The sequence below is a fragment of the Paramisgurnus dabryanus genome, chromosome 17, assembly GCF_030506205.2.
Source record: "Paramisgurnus dabryanus chromosome 17, PD_genome_1.1, whole genome shotgun sequence".
NCBI lineage: Eukaryota > Metazoa > Chordata > Actinopteri > Cypriniformes > Cobitidae > Paramisgurnus > Paramisgurnus dabryanus.
The window spans coordinates 4,000,801-4,025,788 of NC_133353.1; the positions used below are offsets into that span (position 1 = coordinate 4,000,801).

Sequence of the window (24,988 nt, forward strand, 5' to 3'; positions counted from 1 at the left end):
ATTTGTTCACTATTCATTTGCAGATGTGCTAATTATTAAGTTTATTTTGATATTCAGTAAGTAACTGATTGGATATAACATCTGTGAATACAAATAACTTTTTTAGTTGTTGCTATCTGCAAGAAATCTTTTCCTTTTTAACCGGTATAATAAAGTGTGTTATTGTTAAAGTGAAAAATTTCAATTTGTGAGAATTGTTCTTGTGACAGGAGGAACTGAAAGTTCTCTTATTACGGCTCATTTGTCAGATATGAATAGCATTGGCTCCAGGCAGCCAATGACCCAATGGACTACGTCATTATTGTACATTGTGTTGAAGTAAGGGTAAAATGGAGAGAAAAATAATTACATCACTAATAGATACAATTGTAGGCACTACTTGTAAAATAACCGCAATATTAACACCCTTAAAGAGTTTGTTTTATTCAAAAATAAAATTGTTATCATTTACTTAGGTTAATGTTGTTTCAAATGTGTTTAACTTTTATTTCTATGTGAAAGATTTGTTTCTTTTATCTATACAATAAATGTAAATGGGAACTGAGACTGTCAGTCACTGTTCTGTTATCATCTCCCTTTTTGTGCTCTTTTATTAAGGTTTATAACAGCATAAGAGTGACTAAATGATGAATTTTGATATTTATATTTAGTTGCAGCATTGCTCATTTTGCTGTAATGGACAAAGAAGACATTCAAAACTTGCATCACATGTTGCCGTTTGGTAATGTTATGGGTGAGTGCATGCAATACTTTGTGACTGATCTGATCTTGAGCAGCGCTTTTCCCTCTGATCCACCAGGTGCTCACCAACACCAGAAAAGCCCCAGGGGTGACCTCATTTTTTTTTGGCTAGTGCCACTTTCCTTAGGCAAATCTCTCAAACATCCAAGGTTACAGCTAAAAACAAGCTTTCTTAGACCTTGATAAACTTGACATATGTACAAATTTTAACCCATTAATAAATTCATTTTTATCTTAAATATTTCAAATAATATTTCAAATAAGTTGCATGCAAAGAAAAATAAGGTAGGACACAGTGCCAACATGAAAGGAGCAGGGTTGAAAGTTGCCGTCCTCTGTAAAATTTTCTTAGTTGAGGTCCGATAACAACCTGATTCAGTGATAAAATCAAGTATGTTGGCATGGTGTTGGGATAAAAATAACCTCTCGGGTTTAAGAAATATTGCCTCTTTAGATTTTTTATTAGGGTTTTTGTACTATTTTTAACCCTGGGTTAACATTTTGTTTAGGAACAAACAATCAAAAATTAAACATGTTGAATATTTTTGAGTTTCAGCATTTTAGCATGAGGATAACAGTTACAATCTAAGTCATACAGTGACAACGAGCATGCGAGTGATGAAGAGTCTAATATGTTGGTTATATGACTACTGAACAGTAATTTACAATATTTAAAACTCGTTCAACCAATTAAACAAAACTTGTTCAACCAACGTTAGGCTGTGTGCACACCAAAGCTTTTTTACGTGGCTGAATATGGCGGGCGGATGCCGACTGGTAGCTTTCTTCAGCTGAGCGCATTGGTTGCTGTGATACTTCTGCTTTGTTTATCAGTCGTTGAACGATACGCCAGTTGGTTGTTGTGATATTTGTCCCTCCACTGTGATTGGACGGCCGTGTGAGAACTGACAATGACGAGCTGGGCTTTTCACCCAAAGTAAAATATTTTTCAACTCTCAATGCTCGGCGCGAAAAAAACACAGCACTTTCATAGGTAACAATTGAAAACATACGCCGGCCTAAAGAGCACCTATTGTCCGATTCACGATTTTACATCGTTTCCAACGTAAATCTCTTTTAATTGTTTCTAATGGAAGCGTGTCGCTTTTCAAAGACTTAGCAGGATTTGTCTGTCCAACGACTGATAAACAAAGCAGAAGTAACAGAGCAACCAATGCGCTCAGCTGAAAAATGCTGGCAAGTGCCTAAAGTGGCATCCGCATGCCGTTTTTTAGCCGAGGGGAAACTTTCTGATCTTAATCGTGACGCCAATATGGAAGTGACTTACATTAAACTGCAATTCACAGACTGCCTGCTAGAGACTGGCTCCAAAATGGAGCAATTCCCATAGACCCCCATGTTAAACTGCCCAACTTCACAGCAGGAAATTTTATGTTTACAGCCTGGTACAAAAAGTGGCTTCACCCATGCCCCGCTTCTTTACCCATGTTTGGTTATCTGCAAGTGATTCGCGGCAGACATCGTTTAATATTGCCTTTAAAAAATTCACAAACCGGTGACGTCACAGACACTACGTCCATATTTTTTCAAAGTCTATGGTTTAAACGCTTTGGTGTGCACGCCCCCTTAGGGCTGCCTAACTAATCGTTTGCAAAATTAAATTTTTTGTGTAAATAATATATGTAGGTGTACTGTGTCTAATAATTATGTATATATAAATACACACACATCCATGTAGAATTTTAAGAAAATATAATGTATACATGCCAATATTTTTTTTAAATATATAAATGCGTGTGTGCATGTGTATTTATTTATACATTATTATTATACATTGTACACCCACATGTATTATGTAAACAAAACTTTTATTTTTTTAATGATTAAAGGTATTGCAGAGGATTTTCTTTTTCCGGGTGGATCATCAAGACTATTGGTCCTCCTAGTTGTCAATCAGGAGTGTTGCGCAATTGCATTTTTTAAAAAAGCGGAGAAGGCGGTTCTTTTCTAAAATTCAAGAAAATCTTCCGCTACACCTTTAATAAAGCTCTAAACCGGTTTAAACAGTTTTCGGTTTATGCAAAGAACCGATATGGCTTTCATGTGATCTTTCAACATCTGACCAACCACTTCAGTAACATTTTTCATGGTACAGTAATGACTCACTACTTACAGTAGTACTGTAAGTCTGTCTGATAGTTTTGAGTCATCAAGTATACAGTAACACACACTCGGTTAAAGAGGAGTGGAGCCAATGACAATGGATTTGTTTACTGTATCAGGAATATTCCAACATACAGGCTCTTATTCTTTATTGTATACTTTCAACAGAATGTGTGTGGGCATAAGCTTATATAATAAAGTGTGAATGATTGTTATAGTGTGCAGATGAGTATGCACAATTGCAGGACATGGCAAATATCCTGTTCACTCACTCTAGGAATTCCCTCATGATTCTTTAATGACTTCTAGCTAAATCCATAACATTTGAACAAGTCAACCACACTGTTAAAAATAAAGGTGCTTCATGATGCCATAAAAGAAGCATTTTTGGCTAAATGGTTCCATAAAGATGAAGAAAAAAGTTAACCTGACTGTTTGTGTTGCAATTTGTGTGTAGGTGGGGAATCCACATGTGGATTTAACGCTGTCAGAACTGCAGGAGATGGCGATGAGACAGCAGCAGCAGATCGAAACCCAGCAGCAGATGCTCATTGCTAAGGTGAGTGCCACCACACGAAGCCTTGTCTCTCTTTATTTATTTATGTGTCTTCAGATCTTGCAGTGGGTTTTCTTATATCTGAACTGTTAAACAGATAAGACATGACCAAGTTAGTTGTTTTTGAAGCCTTCAATCTTTTTAATGCACCGTTGAATACTGAAAATTAAAGCCCCAGTGTCCATCTAGCATAGGCAAGGTGTATGCACATGCATTAAAGGGGATCCTCGAACACATGGCCGTATCATCTGGACTGTGAAATGTCATGTTTGATTAATTAAACTAGTACGATTCCATGCGCCGATGCTCGTTTAGCGTGCACATTCGTTTTTAATTGCACAACTAGTACTAATTGCACATGTACTGCCTAGAAATCAGCGTGTGATTTTAAAGCGAATATTGCACTTAAGTCAGTATTGTTGCCTGGACACGAAGCACTTTTCCTTAAACGACAACAGGAAAGGGACTTTACATGTTGACACAGGAAATTACATCAATATGGAAGTGCAGCTGGCAGGAAGAGGGTGGATGTCAAGACCACTAGAGTTAAGTGTGCATGCATGTTGGTGAAGAAGGAATAGTCAGTTCCCAGGTAAAGAAGTATCAGAATAACAAATTGGGTCTGAGCTGTTTTGTAAAGTTATACAGATTGAATATGCATGAAATTAACTTTGTAAAAAATTAACGTCAGGAGGTCATCAGCTCACCCGCTGAAAGGTAATATATTTGTGTTTAAAAAAATTGTGATTATTGAATTGATTTTTTTATGGATTCTGTTTTTGTCAATAGACTATCCGAGAAATGTTTTATTGTACGTATTTCTAATGCACTTTTATTATTGTGTGCAGAAAATCATTATTGACTTATTACAAGTCAATATTCGAAGCACAAGATTCGAATGATGGCTTTGTTTATTCATTTTACACTGGTTTGTGTTGAGTCAACGCTCTGGATCTGTTTGGCCTGGCTTTGTATTTGCTCATTTTAAAGCCGACCTAAACGTGCTGGTCAGCATGAGCTTTCCTCCGCTTTCTATTTCAGTCTCATTCATCAACCATTCACTTTTTGTACAACATGATCTCATGGCAAGTCGTGTTATAGTCACAGAATTTGATTAATTTATTTGTGTCCATGGTGTTTTTGAGCACAAATGTCTTTTTCATGTCACTCAGCACAAATTTTTATAAATAGGTTTTCGTGTCTGTGGCACGACTTTCTTTTTCGTGTCATTTTATGTATTGTTTTCTCATTTTTTTCTATTTTTTGAATCATTGTCATTTGGGGTTAGATTTGGGATTTGGATATATTTTTATGTATTGGTTTCTGCATATTTTCTTCCGCTTTTAGAACTATTCTTGCCATGAGTTGGGTTTAGAGTTGGGATTTGGGTTAGGATGTCTAAAAATGTAACAGGCACTGATTCTAACCCCAAGGTCAAGCAACAATAGTAAAAAAATTGGAAAAAAATAATGAGAAAACAATACATAAAATGCCACGAAAAAGAAAGCCGTACCACGGACACGAAAAACTATTTATAGAAATTCGTGCAAGTGACACAAAAAAGACATTTGTGTTCAAGGCACGAAAAAAGCTGAATTTAATCAAATTTCATTGATTATAACACAACTTTAGGTGAGATCAGTCGGTTTTTGTATGTTGCAGTCGTAAATAATTACAGTTGTAACATAGATTACGTTAAGATTCCGCAAATGTTAAATCTTCATATTTTCAGTGGCATTAAAATTTAATGTATTTATGTTTCCTGTCTCTCCATCTTCCTCATGTTTTACCATTTGCTGTTTCCTTTATAATCCCATCCCATGTTGTCTCTCAGCTCTCCACTGTGCGTAGTGAGGTGTGTGTGAAAGGGCTGTTGTTGATTGAAGTCGTTGGCGTTAAACATCTCTTGTGTGCAAATTCCCTCTCATTTTAAAATTGACTGTTCCCCTCACCTCCCGTTTTTGCCCTTTTCTCCCCTCTCATATCATTCATTCAGGAACAGCGTTTGCGGTATCTGAAACAGCAGGACCCTCGCCAGGGCCATTCGGTGCCTGAGAGTGAGAAACTTCAGCGGTTGAGGGAAAGGGTGGAGAGTCAGGAAGCCAAACTCAAGAAGGTCCGTGCCATGAGGGGCCAGGTGGACTACAGCAAGCTTATCAATGGGAACCTGGGTACGTAATATGCCTTTATCAATATTAAAGGGATAGTTCACCCCAAAATTAACTTACCCTCATGTTGTTGTAAACCTGTTTCTTTATTCTGTTGAACATAGAATAAGTTATTTTGTGTAGTCAGGAGCCATCCCCAACCTGTTTCCACAAAGTTGGAAGCATGAAATTGTCTAAAATGTCTTGGTATTATGAAACATTCAGGGCAACGCGCAAGTGACTTTGTGGGCGGATCTTGGGCGCTGTTGCTATTTTCCCGGCGTGAGAAATAACTCTTGCGCCAGGCGCAAATCAATAAGGGGTTGGTCTGAAGTAGGTTCATTATTCATAGGTGTGGGTGGGCGTAACGTCAAATAAACCAATCAGAACGCTATCCAACATTCCCTTTAAACGCAAGAGCGCAAGTTCCATGGCGGGTTGCTATTATTATGACAGATTTACCAGGCGCACGCCAGAAGCGGTTCACAGCCGAGGAGACCGACGTTCTTGTAAGAGCAGTCAAAGAAAGAGAAGTTGTTTTGTATGGGGATAGGAGAAACCCGCCCAAATCAGCGTAGGTTAAACAGGCGTTAGAGTAGGGCTGTGCAAAAAATCGACTGCGATTATCATGCGCGTGTCATCAGTAAAGCCGGTTCGGTGATTAGTATTAAATCGCCATCAGCTGCTTTCAGATGGAGCGGCATTTATTAAACAGACCCGTAGTTCACCGAGAAGCTAGGCAAAATCGGGTTCATAATCGAGGAAAATCGATTCCGATTTTCTATGCGATTTTGCCTAGCTTCTCGGTGAACTACGGGTCTGTGTAATAAATGCTGCTCCATCTGAAAGCACCTGATGGCGATTTACTTCTAGTCACGGAACCGGCTTTACTGATGACACGCGCATGATAATCGCAGTCGATTTTTTGCACAGCCCTACGTAAGAGGAAATAGCCACAATTGTTTCATCTGCTGGCATCCCCATCGTTGCGCCAAGCGCTACAATGATGTCAGGAGACGGGGGAATCCCAAGCTTGCCAGCATAAATTGGGCACGCCGTGTAACGGGAGGTGGATCTGCCTCTACACAGGACCTGATGCCAGCAGTGGACATCGCTGCGTCCACCCTCACCGCTGAAAGGGTTTGGGGGCTTTGAAATCGGACCCAAGAAACGCAAGCAAGGTCCAACCCCAAAGTATACTTACAAATCAAGTTCATATACATTAAGGTTTCTTATGAAAACATTTAAATTATTCTTTACATAAAATAAACGCAATACAGCCACACATCAAACTTAGAAAATATTTTAATCGTTATTTGCATGAGAATTTTTTAACGCAGCCACACAATAAATAAAAACTATCACCACTCACCACTATGATTCCCCTTATCTCGTGTATTAATATTTGTAACAATTTATGATTTGCAAAAATAACTGTTGCATCTGTGTAGATTAGATAAGCAAAGTGTGTGCGCGTTGTGCACGCTATACATTATGGTCAAGCATGCGCCCTTAAAATAGCATAATGAACCACGCGCAACGCGCCACTGACACTAGACTATTTTTTTTGGTCAGTGGCGCAATTGTTTTTTGAAACTGCAAAATAGCATCAGGGATGGTTTTCGCCGCAACACGCCTCCTTTTTTGCACTGAACCGCCCAGGGAGCGCAAGTTCATTCCCTAGTTTGCCGACGTGCGTCTGTGGAGGGAAAAACCCGCTGTGCGCCGGTGCAAAATACGAATGATACATGCGTCACTGACAAAGTCAATTGCGCTGGGTGCAAGATAGGGCCCTAAGAGTTCCTGAGGCCATGGAAGTGATTGGAACATCTGAATTCAATGATTTGGAGGGGTGTCCCAAAACGTTTGGCAATATAGTGTACAGTGTTGGGGAAAGTTACTTTTAAAAGTAATGCATTACAATATTAAGTTACTAATTGCGTTACTTAGTTACTTTTCATGGAAAGTAATGTTTACGTTACTTTTTAGTTACTTTTGCGTTACATTTTCTTGGCTTTCAGGCCTTGCAGGTGTTTTTATGACTGAAAAGTTCTGCATTCAGAAATTGCATATTTCATCACAAAAATTTTGAACTCTGGCCTGCCATCTCAGTTTCTGACTCAAACTGTACCCACACAGGCATGTACGCATAGAGTGCATAATGTGATACGATTAGTTTAATTCAGTACATTTTTTTTTAATCAAATTAATTAAACTAAAAAAGTAACTTGCATTACTTTTTTTTAAAAGTAACTCAAATATTAATGTGTACATTTAAAAAGCAATCCGTTACTTTACTTGTTACTTCAGAAAAGTCATATTATTACGTAATGCACGTTACTTGTAATGCGTTACCCCCAACACTGATAGTGTATGTCTAAAGTTGTTATAGTGTATGAATGTAGTGGAATTTCATCCCTTGCTCCAGTTGCTTTTGCTATCCACTCCCTCTTGGCAGTTGATCAGTCAGAAGGAACATCTATGAACTGTGAAACAGAGAGTTCTGAATAGGGTGCGGAAGAGCAATGGGATAATTCAATTGTTATGGCATTTATGGGACAAGAATAAAGATCACAATACCATTCCTCTCTATTTACAGTTTACTGTACTTATCATAAGCTGTGTTTTGATTTGTGATCTTGAGGAGTGGACATCTCAGTTGGTTTTTGCTCTACCACATGCCCACACACTTGCATACACACCCACACTAAAAATCCACAGATGCCAACTTATGTACGAAGTGTAATACCAATAAAATGGATAGTGTATTTATATAACCCAAATGTGATGTGTGTCTTTCAGCTGCGGAAATTGAGCATGTAAGCGGATTGTTCCAGGAAAAGCAGGCAGAATTGCAGTCGGCCATGCTGAAGGTGGATCAACTCACGCAGCAGATAGACGACCTGCGACGGGGACGTCTCAATGGCCTGCAGCCTCTGGGAGGACCGGTGACCAGCAATGCTGCGCTGGAACTCCGTAAACTCTACCAGGAACTGCAGGTTTGTACAATTGGGCTTTTTAGAGGAACATTTGACAAAATTGATCAAACTTGACTTCACCTTCACGCACTCAAAATTCATAGGTTGATACAATAGTGGTGTAGACCAGGGGTTTTCAAACTTTATGATGGCAAGGACTCCCAAATATGATGACCTTATGTGAAGGACCCCCATCCTTATATTTATATGTATGTATATATATATATGTATATATATATATATATATATATATATATATATATATATATATATATATATATATATATATATATATATATATATATATATATATATGTATATGTATATATATATATATATATATATATATATGTATATATATATATATATATATATATATATATATATGTATATATATATATATATATATATATATATATATATATATATATATATATATATATATATATATATTTATTTATTTATTTATTTATTTATTTATATATATATTTATATATATATTTATATATATATAAATAAATAAATCCCAAGAAAATTTTTGAGAAAAAAACATATATATATATATATATATATATATATATATATATATATATATATATATATATATATATATATATATATTTATATATATATATATATAAAGAGAGAGAGAGAGAGAGAGAGAGAGAGAGAGAGAGAGAGAGAGTTTTACTATTTTTGCTTTGTTTTTTTCTCAAAAAATTTATTGGGATTTTCTCCCTTGAGTTTGAAAACCCTGGTGTAGACAAAAATCACATCTAGAAATGTTTAGTACCTTATGTTTACTTTATATACAGCATTAGAACTTTTTAATTGCCTGCAAAATGCTTTCATCTCAAAAAATATTTTGAATTGACTTGGGAATGCAGACGATTTGATCTTCAAAAATAATTTTTCCCCAGTGAATTTTTAAAAGACTTGATTTCAAAATGGTTTCCTGATTTGCCACGGTTGTTTATTCATTCCCCTGCATCTTGTCTCTCTGAAGCTGTTTGCGGTACAGTTTGTGCCCCAGAGAGATATCACATAAAATATTCACATTTTCAAGCATGTTTTCAAACGCAGAGATATTAGTTGCATAAACATATGACATTTTGACTGGAAAATATACACAGTTCTGTATGGGATTGTATGACCGATATATGTATGTTTGTACTGTATTACTATTTAGATCCGGAACAAGCTAAACCAGGAACAGAACAGCAAGCTGCAGCAGCACAAGGATATGCTTAACAAGCGTAACATGGAGGTGACCATGATGGATAAGCGTATCGGGGACCTCAGAGAGCGTCTCTTCAAGAAAAAAGCAGAGGCATGTAATAACAAACAGACCTGCATCTGCATTGCAGCCACTATTTAAAGATACAAGCCTGAATTAAACAAACCCATTCACTATAACGCAAGTGTTTTGTTTTTCGCAAATGTATACGGAATCACACGGCAGGACTTTTGTTGATAAATTGTAATATATATTAATGGATTTAGTTTATACCCAGCAAGCAATAGCCGTCATTTCACCATCTTGGTTAGTCCGGCTATGAGTAATCCCCTTTTAGCCAAAATAAACTTGTTTTCATGAAATTTTTGACTAAATAATTTGTGATTTATAATTAGTAGTCAACAGTGATAAGAAGGTGTTTGGTTTAATTATTTATTTTATTTCATTTTTGGGTAGACGTCTATAAAATTTTTTTCCTTATTTCAGCCTACCGTATTTTCTAAACTATAAGTCGCACTTTTTTCATAGTTCCTGCAACTTATAGTCAGGTGCAATTTATATGTCAAAATTAATTCATAATATGAACCAAAAGAATCCATTACTGTCTACAGCCGTGAGAGTCCGCTCTATGCTACTCCTGTATCTATGTAATTTAATGGATTCAGTGATGTGGAATGACTTCGGGAGCTTAGGGAACTTGATTTGGCCAATTTAGCCAATTCAGCCTCACAGGTATATTCTGTATGCCAGTGGTTCTCAAACCTTTTTGGCATGCAGCCCCCCTTGTATACAGTGCATCCCTACGTGGCCCCCCAAAGAAAATGTATGACATAAAACATTTCAAAACCTAATATTTAAATGTAACGAAGCATATTAAATTTTACAATGTAGTGCTGTTGGTTAGTAACCTTATTTTTCTGAGATGTAATTACACAGAATTTATGATAAATTAATTTATTTTATAAAATGTCATAAAACTGGGGCCCCCCTGGCACCAACGGCCCCCAGTTTGAGAACCACTGCTGTATGCTATTGTGTTAGCTGAATAAATGTTAATGTTACGTTAACATGTACAGACACCTATTCAGCCTGTTGTTCCATCGTTTAATTGAAGCCTTTCCAGATTAAATGTCTGTTATTGGGCTTGGATTTTGTGAAATCATTTTCTAAATTAACTTGACGTATAGTCCAGTGTGACTTATATATGTTTTGCCCTCTTCAAAACGCATTTTTGACTGATACGACTTATTCTCCCGAGCGACTTATAGTTCGGAAAATACAGTTAATGTCTAGACTGTATTTGTACGGCTATTAGATCTCTTCTAAACTAGAAATTGCTTGCTGGGTATACTTTCAAGCTTGCCTGTTTATATTCTAAATGCCCATTTGTTTTCTCCACAGCTTGGGCGAATAAGCACCCCTCCCTCCCCTCAGCCCACCCCTGGCACTTCGGGACGGGTGGCTGCAGTTTGTCCCTACATCCAGGTGCCGGTGCGACAAGAAGGAGGCTACACTTTACCTCCTGATCCTTTGAAACCACAGTCTCTCACCGCCACAGTCAACCATGCTCGCTCTAAGTCCGGTTAGTCACTTCTTGTATTTTATAACAACATTTTCCCTGGCACCTGCTGGAACACTCAAATCTGAAAATAGGAATTCATTCTGATGATAAGTCATTGAGAACTCCGCTTGTATGCTAATGCCTCATAAATGTCAGAAAACATCTGCATATAAAGACAATCAGCATTGAATGGGTTTATAAGAAGCCAGACCCCCATTCAGAGAGATACTACTACAGAAATTATAATAGATGCCTTATGTTTTGGCTATGTATGTCCATCACTCAAAATCTAGCACATTGCTCCACCCTGACTCTTTCCTATCACTAATGTAAAAGCACTCATTCAGCTCAGCTCGAATTTGTTTCCACGCTTCTCACATTATCCTGATATTTCCCATTAGCAATTATTTGTCATTCTGGACATAATAAATCTAAAAGCACAGTTGGATGAAGAACTGCAGTGTCGCTTTTCATCCAAAAGGGGGAGCTCATAAAGACATACATTTACTTACTAAAAATTTATTTATTTAATGTTTTCCAGCTTTGATCATTAACATGCTTCTCCATTTTCTCACGTCTGTCACCTTCTCTTCCCTTCCCGTTTGTAATGCGTTTGTGTCATATATGTGTGGCGCTGGGACAGAGGAAGAGAGGGTGAGGATGCCTGCAGGCCCATGGAAGGTCTCAGACTTAGACATCATAGCGGACCCTCTGTTGTCAACATCTGACCCTAGAGAGGGGCCCGAAGCCCCCTCAGGCTCCGACTGTACTTCTTGTGAGTGTTCGGGCTTTAAGAGGCACTCTCCAATTAGAAAACATAGAAAGGGTTCTCTTGCACTGACATAAACACAAGGTTGTACTGGGTTGAGGTACGTCTTATACATGAGAGTTGTCTGACAAACCAAGTCCTTAAAAAGGTTTTTAAGCCCCATTTATTATTTAGCATTAAAAAGTGATATACTTAGCATAATGCCTATAGTGACTACAGTGTGATCCACAGGAATCCTACTACCCTAAACTGAACCAGTGGAAAATAATGGAAGCAATTATGTAACGATGTCTATTTTTGTAAGTGGTCATGAAAATTACAGTCTGGCCTCAAGAATACATACTGTAACAAAGCACTGTATTGAAAATGTAAACTATACAGAGAAGGGAAATCCCTGTTTCTAATTTGCTTTGATTCCTTGCTTTACTCCGTTTCTCCTTCGTGGACTAACAGCCAGTTAGTTTGACAGGCCGTCTGTCACCCGGCTGGGATAAACATGCGTCATCGCCTGTGGCTCTGACAAGCAGAGCAGCGCACTTGGAAGCATAGGCTTAATAATCCATTTAACCCAAAGAGAGATCTGAGCAGAGGACAGGACACCGATATACCCCGCTGATTATGTCACAGGGATCAGAAAGTGTAGTCAGATTTGAGACTCATCTCCTTCTTTAATGACCCGGTGAGCAGGTCAGTTTGCGTCATAATGATGCTGACTCAAGAAAGGTCATAAGCGTTTTTGTATCCTTCCAACTAACTTATTTGGAGTACCGCTGTGTTTTTTGCAGCTAATGATGCAAACTGGCCCTCCTTCATCAATAATAGGGTTCATCTGAAACCCCCAGACTGGAAGGATACAAGTCCAGATCCCATCAGCAAGATGGGGACCTCGGACAAGGTGAGATTAAACAGTACTTACAGTGTTCTTCTGGAAGACATTGTGAAGTCTTGCACATGCTTAACTCATGTTCGCGTCTCTTTTCAGGAAGCCCCTAAGCTGTTAGGGACAGTAACAGCATTGTCTAAGCAGCCTCCGCCCATCTATGGAACTTATCCGAGTGCTGGGCATCACTCTACAGTCTGTGCCACCAGCTCTTTGCCTCGCTCTGTTCCTGGCACCTTAGGCTGGCAGAGAGCACCCCCTGCCTCTGGCTCCTCCTCACAGCAGATTCAACATCGGATAACAGTGCCTCCTAGCCCCACGCCTGGGTCAGCTCTCTTCCCTCAGACTGAAAGGACAGAGCCTCCTCTGGCTGTGGCGGTGCGGCCTTTCATTCCGGATAGAGGGTCTCGGCCCCAGTCTCCACGGAAGGGTCCTGCCACTATGAACTCCAGCTCCATATACAACATGTACCTGCAGCACCCTACAGCCAAAAACTACTCCAGCAGTAGCAGACCTGCTGTCAAAGCAGGTAAATGACATTGGGCTTAGGGTTAAGACTATTCCAAACATAATGTAATGTATCTTTTTTTAATTTACTTTCTTTTGATTGGTTTCCAGTATATGGAAAACCAGTCCTACCAAGTTCCACTTCTCCTTCGCCAGTTCCCCTTTGCCAGCAGTCATCCAGAGATGAGGTGGATAAAGAAGCGGACCAAGAGACTGCTCCCCTACCTCCACCCGGTGTGGAGAACATCCCTCGCCCTCTCAGCCCTACCAAATTGACCCCTGTGGCCCATTCCCCTCTCCGTTACCAAAGTGACATTGATCTAGAGGTACTGAGAAGGAAATTAGCCAATGCCCCACGGCCGTTAAAGAAGCGAAGCTCCATCACAGAGCCAGAAGGACCAACTGGGCCTAACATCCAGAAACTTCTATATCAGCGCTTCAATACCCTTGCAGGAGGCATTGAGGGTGGAGTGGGTGGTACACCGTTCTTCCAGCCCGACAGTCCTCTTAGCTATATGGAGACATCCATGGGTGATGGGGATGCTGCCAACAAGAACCTGATAGAGGCAAATATGTTAGCAGGGTCTTCAGCAGAGACAGCTATTCCAGACCCACCTACCACCTCTTCTGCATCACCTACAGCTGACGCCAGTGAAAACCTGCTGACACATCCAGCCACTGAGTCAGGCGGTACTCAGTCTGCTGATTCCTCAACTTCTACTGTTAAGGACACCCCTGAGGACAATCATAACAACAACCACACAAGTGTTACAGACACACAACTGGACACTGTTCCAGAGGCTCAATCCCCTGCAGAGCAGGAGACCACAGCACAGTCAGGCACCCCACCTGGTGTATCTCTGGTGAGTTTGCACTAGCTTGTTGTCTACATGGTAGCTCTTGTTCCTGTGAGAGCTTTGCAGAACAAGGTTAACCATTTAGGCACCACTGTTGCCTAGATTAGCATTTATCCAATATGGCATAATTTCATTGATTGACTGATGGATGGCTTATGGCCAACATGGATCTATTATTGCTGAAAAGACTCATGGAGCTTTATGGTTTTGGCCTTCAGTATATAAAAACTAAACTAATAATTTTCGTATCACAGGTCAAGCGCACCAACCTGAAGAAGCCTGGCTCCGAGCGGACTGGTCATGGCCTAAGGGTCAAATTCAATCCTCTTGCATTGCTTTTGGATGCATCTCTGGAGGGCGAGTTTGACTTGGTGCAAAGGATTATCTATGAGGTACCATTGATCTACCACTTGTACACTGTTTTGTATGTGTAGTACGCTTTAAATGAATGCTTATGTTAAATGTATATGTATTAATCCAAGTGTACATTGTCCACCATTTTGCCTTCAATTTGGTTCGGTGTTTGCAGGTGGACAATCCCAGCACTCCAAATGATGAGGGTATAACCCCTCTCCATAACGCAGTTTGTGCAGGTCACCATCATATCGTGAAGTTCCTGCTGGACTTTGGGGTCAATGTCAATGCAGCAGACAGTGATGGATGGTGAGCAACTTCACTTCTGATCTTTAAACGTCTGTAAACGATTGAAACTATTTTGTTTTATTTTGTATGAATGTGAAGTTCTTACTTCTCAAAAGAAAATGTATGCAACTGTAACAGTACATAATATATGGTATCCATATCAAGTAATTGCTAGCAGTTACTAAATGCCGCTCTGTTTGGCGTGCGATTAGGACGCCCCTGCATTGTGCAGCCTCATGCAACAATGTTCATCTATGCAAGCTGCTGGTGGAGTCTGGAGCTGCCATTTTTGCCACTACTATTAGTGATGTGGAAACGGCGGCGGACAAGTGCGAAGAAATGGAAGAGGGTTACATCCAGTGCTCACAGTTCCTATATGGTATAAGCATTTCTTATTGTCAAGTTTTGGCATATTTCTAGTGAGTGGCTGTAAAGAAACTCATTTATTCTCTGTTTCTCAATCAGGTGTGCAGGAGAAGCTGGGCGTGATGAATAAGGGGACGGTATATGCCCTGTGGGACTATGAAGCACAAGGTGCAGATGAGCTGTCGTTCCGTGAGGGAGACGCTCTCACCGTAATGAGTCGTAGGGATGACAGCGAGACTGAGTGGTGGTGGGCCAAGCTCAATGACAAAGAGGGCTACGTTCCACGCAACTTATTAGGGGTAGGACAGCTGAATATTTGGCAAAACTTTGTTTTTGAGTTCCAACTATGCTTACTCCACATTTTCGTTTAAAGTTAAACTGAACAGAAAAGAACCAAGTACCAAATTTCATTGAATTGTTTTGCTCTAGTTGTACCCAAGGATCAAACCCAGGCAACGTTCCTTGGCATAGGTGGCCAGAAGAGACAGAGCAAGTTCCTATAACAGCACTTGGCATGAAACTGCAGAATGGTGCTGTGCCCTGTCCATTACCACAACACAGAGGCCACAGAGGTCGCCAGATGATGGAGCACTTCTGATGTCAGAAGAGATGGATTCGCCCGAGAGCTGGGAATTCAGCCGTCTTCCGTTTGCATCCAAGATTTTATTCGTCACTTTGATGTGTTGTTTTTGCAGTGTCCCTCTTAATCATAGCTCTGTTGAGGAATGTGCTAGCTTTTCTGTCCTGTCCCAGAGTGTCAACCTCCAGAGTGTACCGCATGTGTGTGTGGGTATACGAGAGGGATGTGGCTGTCAGGAGGACGTGAATGTGATGATAAGGGTTCGTGACAGAGTGTGAAAACTTGGATTCCAGTGTACGTGCTCTGTAATTATTATAAGGTGGAAAGGAAACCAAAGGGACCGATGTTTCATTTCCCATGGTTAGGAAGTTGCTGATTTAGAGAAAAGGAAGGAAAGTGGAGAAAGTGTTTTGAAAGAGACCTTGAGGCTGGTTAAGCTACTATTGGATAATAAGGAAGTGGCCTGATCTGGATACTGTATATTTTTGTATTTGGAGGATTATGTGGGCCTGAGGAGGTAAAGTTGTGTACTAGTCAGGATGCTGACAGAAAAGTTTTGCCATTTAAAAAAAAGCTATTGCAGTGGCTGTTTTTCCATCTACCAAGAGGATATTAATAACATATCACATTATCCTGTACTCCTGTGCTTCCCATAAGTTAGGCTTTATTTTTTTTAAGCTAAATGATATTTTCTCTCTTTAAGGATTGTTTATTTGAAAGAGATCAAACGAAATTCTTACTGTCAATGGCTGTCGAAACAGGTTTGTGCTGTCATATGAGAGCCATTTAAGCAACATGTCATGTAAATCTGCACAATAAAAAAATCCACATTGGAACAAACTCACATGTTGTATTGACCTAGTTTTTCACAGCCAGTTTTTTATATAAACGGGTTACTGTTAAAACATATGCTCATGGGTAGGGGTGGGTGGAATGATCCTAAAATATCTTTTATCTTTTAATACTTCAGTAGTATCAGAATATTTAGAGACTGGTTTATCATGAGGATTAAAGACCACACAACTATACCAAGCATTTTTCTTAGTGATTTTAATTAAATGATTTCTATAACAATTTTATTATTATTTACATTTATACCACAGGCTGTTGAATGCTTTATTCTGATTGGTTGAGAAATGTTCAACGGGTATTAGGGGTGTCACGATTCTCCAAATTCTCGATTCGGTTACATTTTCGATTCTATGGTCACTGTTCGATTCGGTTCTCGATTTTTCCTTCTTTTTTTTAAAGAACAGGTTGCTATGCCATTTTTAGACTAGACTTTTATTAAATATAATATCTGACCTTAAACCCGGAGATGCCCTGCCATGTTAGTCGTGCTGCCAACAGAAAAATATGGTACATGCACATATACCTGATAAAACGAAACTTCCTGTTCGATGAACACCTGTCAGTACTTTGCACCTTAAAAACGCACTTCTATTACTGTCAGACGAGATTGTGAGACTATACCCCAATAAGTCATGTTTAAATACTTTTTTCATAACTCATAAGCAACTGAAATAAGTTGTTGTGAAACTTAAATGGATCTCAGTTCAGAGAAATGACCGGTCCTGTCACAGATGCCGCTCTGCTGTCCACGTGCTGTTTTTTGTTTCCCATGTAAAGAGCAGCTCGCGTGGTGTCTCCTGCATCTGCCATGCTATCTTTTGACTGACTGTAGCTAGCGAAGTTAGAGAAGATTGACTTGCAGCACTCAACACGTGTATTTTTTCCGCTTGGCAAGCCGACCGGACGTGACCTGGGGGCGTGGCAGCATCAACTATTCCAATTTTTTATTCGTAGTTCTAGGTTGTGACTCAATTGCGATTGATTTCGATTTAAAATCGAAATCATGACATTCTTAACAGGTATGCATTTCCCCCTTGTGTGTGCATTATTTTTTTAATAATTCAACAGCCCATTGTCAATTATTCCTTACTTATTTAAACATGAATATAATTTATAAGCTTAAAGGGGATATTTCCCAAGACTTTTTTAAGATATCAAATAAATCTTTGGTGTCCCCAGAGTATGTATGTGAAGTTTTTGCTCAAAATACCATATAGATAATTTTTTATAGCATGATCAAATTTCCACTTTGTAGGTGTGAGCAAAAATGTGCCGTTTTGGGTGTCCTTTAAAATGCAAATGAGTTGATCTCTGCACTAAATAGCAGTGCCGTGGTTGGATAGTGCCCTTTAAAAAATAGATTTGCAAGCAGTTGTGTAGAATATGGGCTACGTCTTCATCCTGGGGAAAGCTTTTGAATATGTTACTGGTATTGGTATTTTTACTTACCTAGATGATCTCTATCTAACTGAAATAAATCTGGAGTTCAATTATCAGCAGTGTTTTTGAGACAGTGTATAAAGAAACATACAAAAAGTACCACCCAAATGAAAAAGTATACTACAGTATTTACTATAGTTAACTGTAGTAAATTATAGTACACTGTAATATAGTAATTATAGTAAAAATACTATAAAAAGCATAGTATAAAAATCTGTAGTATTAACTAGTAATTTGATAAAGTGTAGTATACCTTAATGTTTCCTATATATATATATATATATATATATATATATATATATATATATATATATATATATATATATATATATATACATATATACATATATACATATATACATATATACATATATATATATATATATATATATATATATATATATATATATATATATATATATGTATATATATATATATATATCAAAAACTATAGGAATCTATGGATTTAAGTATTGTTTACTACAATAAATAAATACTATTGTATACTAATATTTTTCCATGTGGTAAACGTGTAAATTGATCAACTGTAGTAGAGATCCAAAACACTATAGTATCTAGTCACTTTAGTAGTTTACTATATTATAATAAACTACATTATTTTTCATGTAGTAAACTATAGTAATTTAATGAACTGTAGTATAGTTTAGTTTTCTATATGAATCAAGAACACTCTAGTATCTAGGAATTTTAGTACAGTTTAGTATCCCTGCTGAAAAACAAGGAACCAATAAAATTCCTTTTTATAGTGGGTTTTGGGACATATTCCAGTAGGATTTAATCGTCTCACCAACACAACCCAACACATGCCAGTAGAAACTCATAGAGACAATTATAGTTTACATTATAACCAATAAAATTCCCATTTAAACCATTAAATCCAAAAGAATTTCTGTAATGGTTTTTATTTTTTGTAGTATACTTACATGATTCCTGTATAGATCCAAAACACTTTATTATATAGAAATTTCAGTACAGTTTACAGGGTGCCCACTTTAAGTCAAATGTCAAATTGACTTTTCCCTGACTAAAAAGCTGAATTTCCATGACCTATGTCCAAGATGCTGTGAAATGTAGCTCAAATGTGTGAAATTATCAGTGCCAATAAATAGCTCTTTGGACCTGGATATGGTATTCCTTACGTCACAAGTTAACAAGCGGATTACATCTTGATAAATGGAAACAAAAATCCCTGATATTCCATGACTTGGACAAAAATGTATAAAATTCCCTGACTTTCAATATCTGGAAAAGACCTTTTAAAATTCCATGATATTCCAGAAATTACATGACCTGTGGGATCCCTGAGTTTACTAAAGTAATACATTTTAGTATACTACAGTGTGTTTTATGTGGTATAGTAATTTGATAAACTGTAATACTAATGTTTTCTAACCAAAAACACAATAGGCTAGTATCTAGGAATTTTAGTATGCTACAGTTTAGTTTACTACGTTAAATACTACAGTATACTATACTACTGTATTTTTCATGCGGTAACGCCAGTTATGTAATGGCTGTATATAAATACGCTGATCATTCAATTATGTCACAGCAGATCTCAAAGTACAGTAGGCCTAATGCTATCTCCGTTTGATCTAAAACATCATCTTGTTAGTACGTTACTCGCTTAGTTTATCGTCAGTCAGCAAACGAACTTTGAACTTCTAGACAGCAGTATTTATGACAACCAGTCAATCAGAGACAACAACCGCGGAATAGGTGAGTAACTTACAATAACGAAACTGCAGACGTTATGTTTGGGATATGTTTGTGAAAACTGAACGCACAAGCATCTCCTCTGCTGTATTTTACTGTTTGCGTTTTAGGAAATTTTATTTAACATGTCAAAGAAAGATGGATTTCACGTCGTCACGCCGCTTCTGGAAAGCACGGGGATGTCTAAACGGCTCGGGACCACCGTGTTTCTAAAGATGGAGAGCTCGCAACCCACTGGGTCTTTCAAAATCCGCGGCATAGGATACATGTGTCAAAATGTAAGGAATAGATATATGCATTTTTTAAAAGCATGCACTTACATGAATGATCTTGTTTAGTCCATTTTGACTAAACAAACATAGCAACGTTTTATCGCATGCTTCAGTATTAAATAATATTGATGACACTGAAACGTGCAGCAATTCAAATAGTGTATTCTGCACTGCCCCCTAGCGGCTTTTATAAGAACCTACATGAAAAATACTACTATGTAGTATATTAACCTGTAGTAAAATTCATTCATTCTATGGTGTTTTCCTAATTTTACTATAGTAAATACACTATAGTACAATTACTAAAATGCCCTATATTATAATTTACCACAGTTTTTATAGTAAATACTTGTTTATGTATTGGTTGTATATTGTCAGTTTTAACAAGCATTTTGCATTATTTTATAAGGTTGCAAATTCAACCAAGTCAGCTGGTGTGGTTTGTTCCTCTGGTAAGTGCAAATGTAAAACCACATAACTCTTTTTCGCTTGCAATAATATTGATATTAATATTATTTTGATCTGAGAATAGAATAGAATATATAAGAATAGAAGAAATAATAGAATATAGAAAATAGAATAGATTAGAGTAGAATAAAAGAGAATAGAAGAGATAATAAAATAACACAAATAGAATAAAATAAAATTAAATAGATAATAGAATAAAATAGAATAGATAATAGAATAGAAGAGAAGAGAAAAATAGAATATAATAAATAAGAATAGAATAGAGTATAATAGAGGAGAGAATAGAATAACATAAATAAAATAAAATAGAAGAGATAATAATAGAATAGAATAGAATAAAATAGGATAGGATAGGATAGGATAGAAGAGAAAAATACAATAGAATAAATACAAATAGAATAGAATAAATAAGAATATAATATTATATAATAGAATAGAATAAAATAAAGTAAAATAGAAGAGATAATATAATAAAATAGATAATATAATATAATATAATACAATATAATATAATGGAATATACTATACTATACTATACTATACTATACTATACTATACTATACTATACTATACTATACTATACTATACTATACTATACTATAATGGAATAGAATAAAATAGAGTATAATAGAAGAGAGAATAAAATAAATACAATAAAATAAAATAGAAGAGATAATAGAATAAAATAGATAATATAATATAATGGAATATACTATACTATTCTATACTATAATGGAATAGAATAAAATAGAGTATAATAGAAGAGAGAATAGAATAAATAAAATAAATACAATAAAATAAAATAGAAGAGATAATATAATATAATATAATATAATGGAATATACTATACTATACTATACTATACTATAATAGAATAGATAAGAATAGAATAGAGTATAATAGAAGAGAGAATAGAATAACATAAATAAAATAAAATAGAAGAGATAATAATAGAATAGAATAGAATAGAATAGAATAGAATAGAATAGAATAGGATAGAAGAGAAAAATAGAATAGAATAAATAAGAATATAATATTATATAATATAGTAGAATAAAATAGAGTATAATAGAAGAGAGAATAGAATAAATAAAATAAATACAATAAAGTAAAATAGAAGAGATAATAGAATAAAATAGATAATATAATATAATACAATATAATATAATGGAATATACTTTACTATACTATACTATACTATACTATACTATAATGGAATAGAATAAAATAGAGTATAATAGAAGAGAGAATAGAATAAATAAAATAAATACAATAAAGTAAAATAGAAGAGATAATAGAATAAAATAGATAATATAATATAATACAATATAATATAATGGAATATACTTTACTATACTATACTATACTATAATGGAATAGAATAAAATAGAGTATAATAAAAGAGAGAATAGAATAAATAAAATAAATAAAATAAATACAATAAAGTAAAATAGAAGAGATAATAGAATAAAATAGATTATATAATATAATACAATATAATATAATGGAATGTACTTTACTATAATATACTATACTATAATGGAATAGAATAAAATAGAGTATAATAGAAAAGAGAATAGAATAAATAAAATAAATAAAATAAAATAAAATAAAATAGAAGAGATAATTGAATAAAATAGATAATATAATATAATACAATATAATATAATGGAATATACTTTACTATACTATACTATACTATAATGGAATAGAATAAAATAGAGTATAATAGAAAAGAGAATAGAATAAATAAAATAAATACAATAAAATAAAATAGAAGAGATAATAGAATAAAATAGATAATATAATATAATGGAATATACTATACTATACTAGAATAGATAAGAATAGAATAGAGCACTTTTTTGGCCTGAAAGCCTGAGCATACAAATAATTTGTTGCTGGTTTTTGGCATTTCTACAGTGCGCATTTACACATACAGTTACTTTTCATACAAATTGATTACTGTAAAATAAATTTAAAATTGCCATTCACTTTATTTGTATAGGAGGAAACGCTGGCATGGCCACTGCATATGCTGCAAGAAAACTCAGTCTTCCTGCCACGATTGTTTTACCATCTGCGACGCCTCATCTGGTAGTGGAGAAACTTAAGGATCAGGGAGCTACAGTTAAAGTTGCTGGCAAGGCAAGTTCTGTCTCATACATCCTGCATGACTTTATTTCAGCATGGTGCTTTATATATACATACATACATACATATATGACAGATCTTTATGTGGTGTGGTAGGTATGGGATGATGCAAATGCTGAGGCCCTCCGATTGGCTAAAATTGAAGGTCTTACTGTAATACATCCATTCAACCATCCTCTGGTCTGGTGAGTATATAAGTTCACGAAGTGTGCACCTCTAGAGGTGATTAATTTTGATTAGTTTACTTAAAAAAATCTAATAAATTATGACATCATTGTAAGGTCATGAGTCAAAAATGCCAACATTGCTGAGGTGAGACAGGCCAAAATCAGCATTTGAAGAGGTGGATACTCACATTGGATGTGTTTCAAACCTGCTGTATGTTGATCATGTGATGTGATGTCATTATGTCGAGTTTATCTGTCCCTTAGGAAAGGTCATTCCAGTATAGTGCATGAACTCAAGGCATCATTGCCATCTAAACCTGGAGCTATAGTGCTGTCTGTGGGTGGTGGAGGTCTGTTTTGTGGGGTGATGGAGGGGTTGGATGAAGTGGGTTGGGGAGGTGTTCCTGTCCTCTGCATGGAGACCGTAGGTGCAGACTGTCTCAATGTCGCATCGAAAGCTGGTGACCTAGTTACGCTGCCGGACATTACAAGGTATAAATAGCAAAAACATCTATTCATAAAGTTGCCAAACATTTCTGTAATTCACTGTTTTTGACTGAATAGTCAAGCAACGTGTTTGGGAGCGAAAACAGCTTGCCAACAGGCGTTTGAGTACAGCAAACGGTCCACGGTTATATCAGAGGTGGTAACAGATCTACAAGCCTTGGAAGCAATAGAAACTTTCCTGGGTAAATCTATTATTGTGATTTTGGGATTGTTGTCATTTAGAAAGATTTTGTGTTACTGTTCATGTACTTGTGCAGATGAGGAGCGTGTGTTGGTGGAGTTGGCCTGCGGAGCGGCTCTGGCAGCAGTCTACAGTGGTGTCATCCAGAGACTACAAGAGGAGGGACGCCTCCCTAAACCGCTGGATCCGCTGGTGATGATCGTGTGCGGAGGTGGAAGTGTAAACCTGGCTCAGCTTCAGCACTTGCAGGCAGTTATACGGAAATAAACTCTTTTATTATCAGCCGTATTTATAGAAACGTCCATCTGTTAAAGCTAAAATGTAAAAGTTGGTCATTGCATTTGCCATGAACACTTCTGCACAGGATAGTTTAAAGGGGACATATTTTTCCATGTTTAAGTGATATAATTGGGTCCCCAGTGCTTCTGTCAACCTAGAAAATGTGAAAAAGATCAACCCAGTAACTTAGTTTTGGTAAACCATTCTTTGCAAGCATGTGAAAAAATAGGTCATTGAAATTTGTCTCTCCTTGTGATGTCAGAAGGGGATAATACCACCCCTAAATCTGCATTATCCAACCACTGCACTGTCATTTAGTGCAGAGATCAGCTCATTTGCATTTTAAAGGACACACCCACAATGGCACATTTTTGCTCACACCTACAAAGTGGCCATTTTAACTTTTTATATAAATTATCCATATGGTATTTTGAGCTAAAACTTTACATACATACTCTGGGGACACCAAAGATTTATTTGACATTGTAAAAAAGTCTTGTGATACGTTTTCTTTAAATATTCTGCTGTACTTTAGATATTACATTTTTATAAAAACACATCTTGCATCAGTCTGAAGTTTGTTTTAAGCAAACATACACGGAATAAAAATCACATGTTCTCATGATATATTTTTTGTGTGATTTTTGTCACTTACCATCTCTGACCAGCAGGTGGCGCTTGTGTTCACAGTATTGATATTCATTGAACATAATGTCTATCTTCCTATAGGGAACCAACTCTTAGTGGATATAAAATGGCAAGATTACACAGATGTTAACAACTTTACATTGAGCTTCTGTGCATTAAGCCTTTCATGGTTTAGACCTAAGAATTAAATGCATCAAAACATAACATTGATCCCAATCCCCACAGAAAACCCAATTTGCTCTCTTTCTGGTCTGTAATAAAAAAATTCACATAAAGAAAAATAAATTAAAATGTATCTGTGCTTTTTATGTTGATTTCAATTAAATAAAAAAATGCAC

The 24,988-nt window shown here is 36.5% G+C and overlaps 2 protein-coding genes across 8 annotated transcripts in view; both read left to right on the top strand.

Moving 5' to 3' along the window:
• Positions 1–16,789, top strand: part of ppp1r13ba (protein phosphatase 1, regulatory subunit 13Ba) — a 41,468-nt gene extending 24,679 nt beyond the window's left edge. For 5 of the 6 annotated variants that reach the window (XM_065244690.2, XM_065244691.2, XM_065244692.2 and 2 more), the window contains 14 exons: positions 3,323–3,424; positions 5,418–5,592; positions 8,371–8,567; positions 9,736–9,876; positions 11,185–11,365; positions 11,988–12,119; positions 12,899–13,008; positions 13,096–13,522; positions 13,612–14,363; positions 14,612–14,749; positions 14,887–15,020; positions 15,212–15,378; positions 15,465–15,664; positions 15,795–16,789. In XM_065244690.2, the coding sequence (XP_065100762.2) occupies positions 3,323–3,424; positions 5,418–5,592; positions 8,371–8,567; positions 9,736–9,876; positions 11,185–11,365; positions 11,988–12,119; positions 12,899–13,008; positions 13,096–13,522; positions 13,612–14,363; positions 14,612–14,749; positions 14,887–15,020; positions 15,212–15,378; positions 15,465–15,664; positions 15,795–15,836 (2,898 nt within the window). In that variant the 3' untranslated portion in view covers positions 15,837–16,789. The remainder of the gene's footprint in view (positions 1–3,322; positions 3,425–5,417; positions 5,593–8,370; positions 8,568–9,735; positions 9,877–11,184; positions 11,366–11,987; positions 12,120–12,898; positions 13,009–13,095; positions 13,523–13,611; positions 14,364–14,611; positions 14,750–14,886; positions 15,021–15,211; positions 15,379–15,464; positions 15,665–15,794) is intronic. The other variant, XM_065244694.2, reaches the window with a different exon arrangement.
• A 2,988-nt stretch (positions 16,790–19,777) lies between these two features.
• sdsl (serine dehydratase-like) lies at positions 19,778–24,956 on the top strand. Of its 2 annotated transcripts, XM_065248893.2 has the most exons (8): positions 19,778–19,977; positions 20,085–20,252; positions 20,656–20,698; positions 22,723–22,862; positions 22,965–23,053; positions 23,300–23,527; positions 23,600–23,724; positions 23,800–24,955. In XM_065248893.2, the coding sequence occupies exons 2-8, from the start codon at positions 20,100–20,102 to the stop codon at positions 23,988–23,990; spliced, it is 969 nt and encodes a 322-aa protein (XP_065104965.1). In that variant the 5' UTR covers positions 19,778–19,977; positions 20,085–20,099; the 3' UTR covers positions 23,991–24,955. The 2 variants fall into 2 exon arrangements, with proteins under 2 accessions (XP_065104965.1, XP_073668437.1); XM_073812336.1 differs by lacking the exon at positions 19,778–19,977 and having other exon boundaries at positions 20,086–20,252; positions 23,800–24,956.
• Positions 24,957–24,988: the final 32 nt, after the last annotated feature.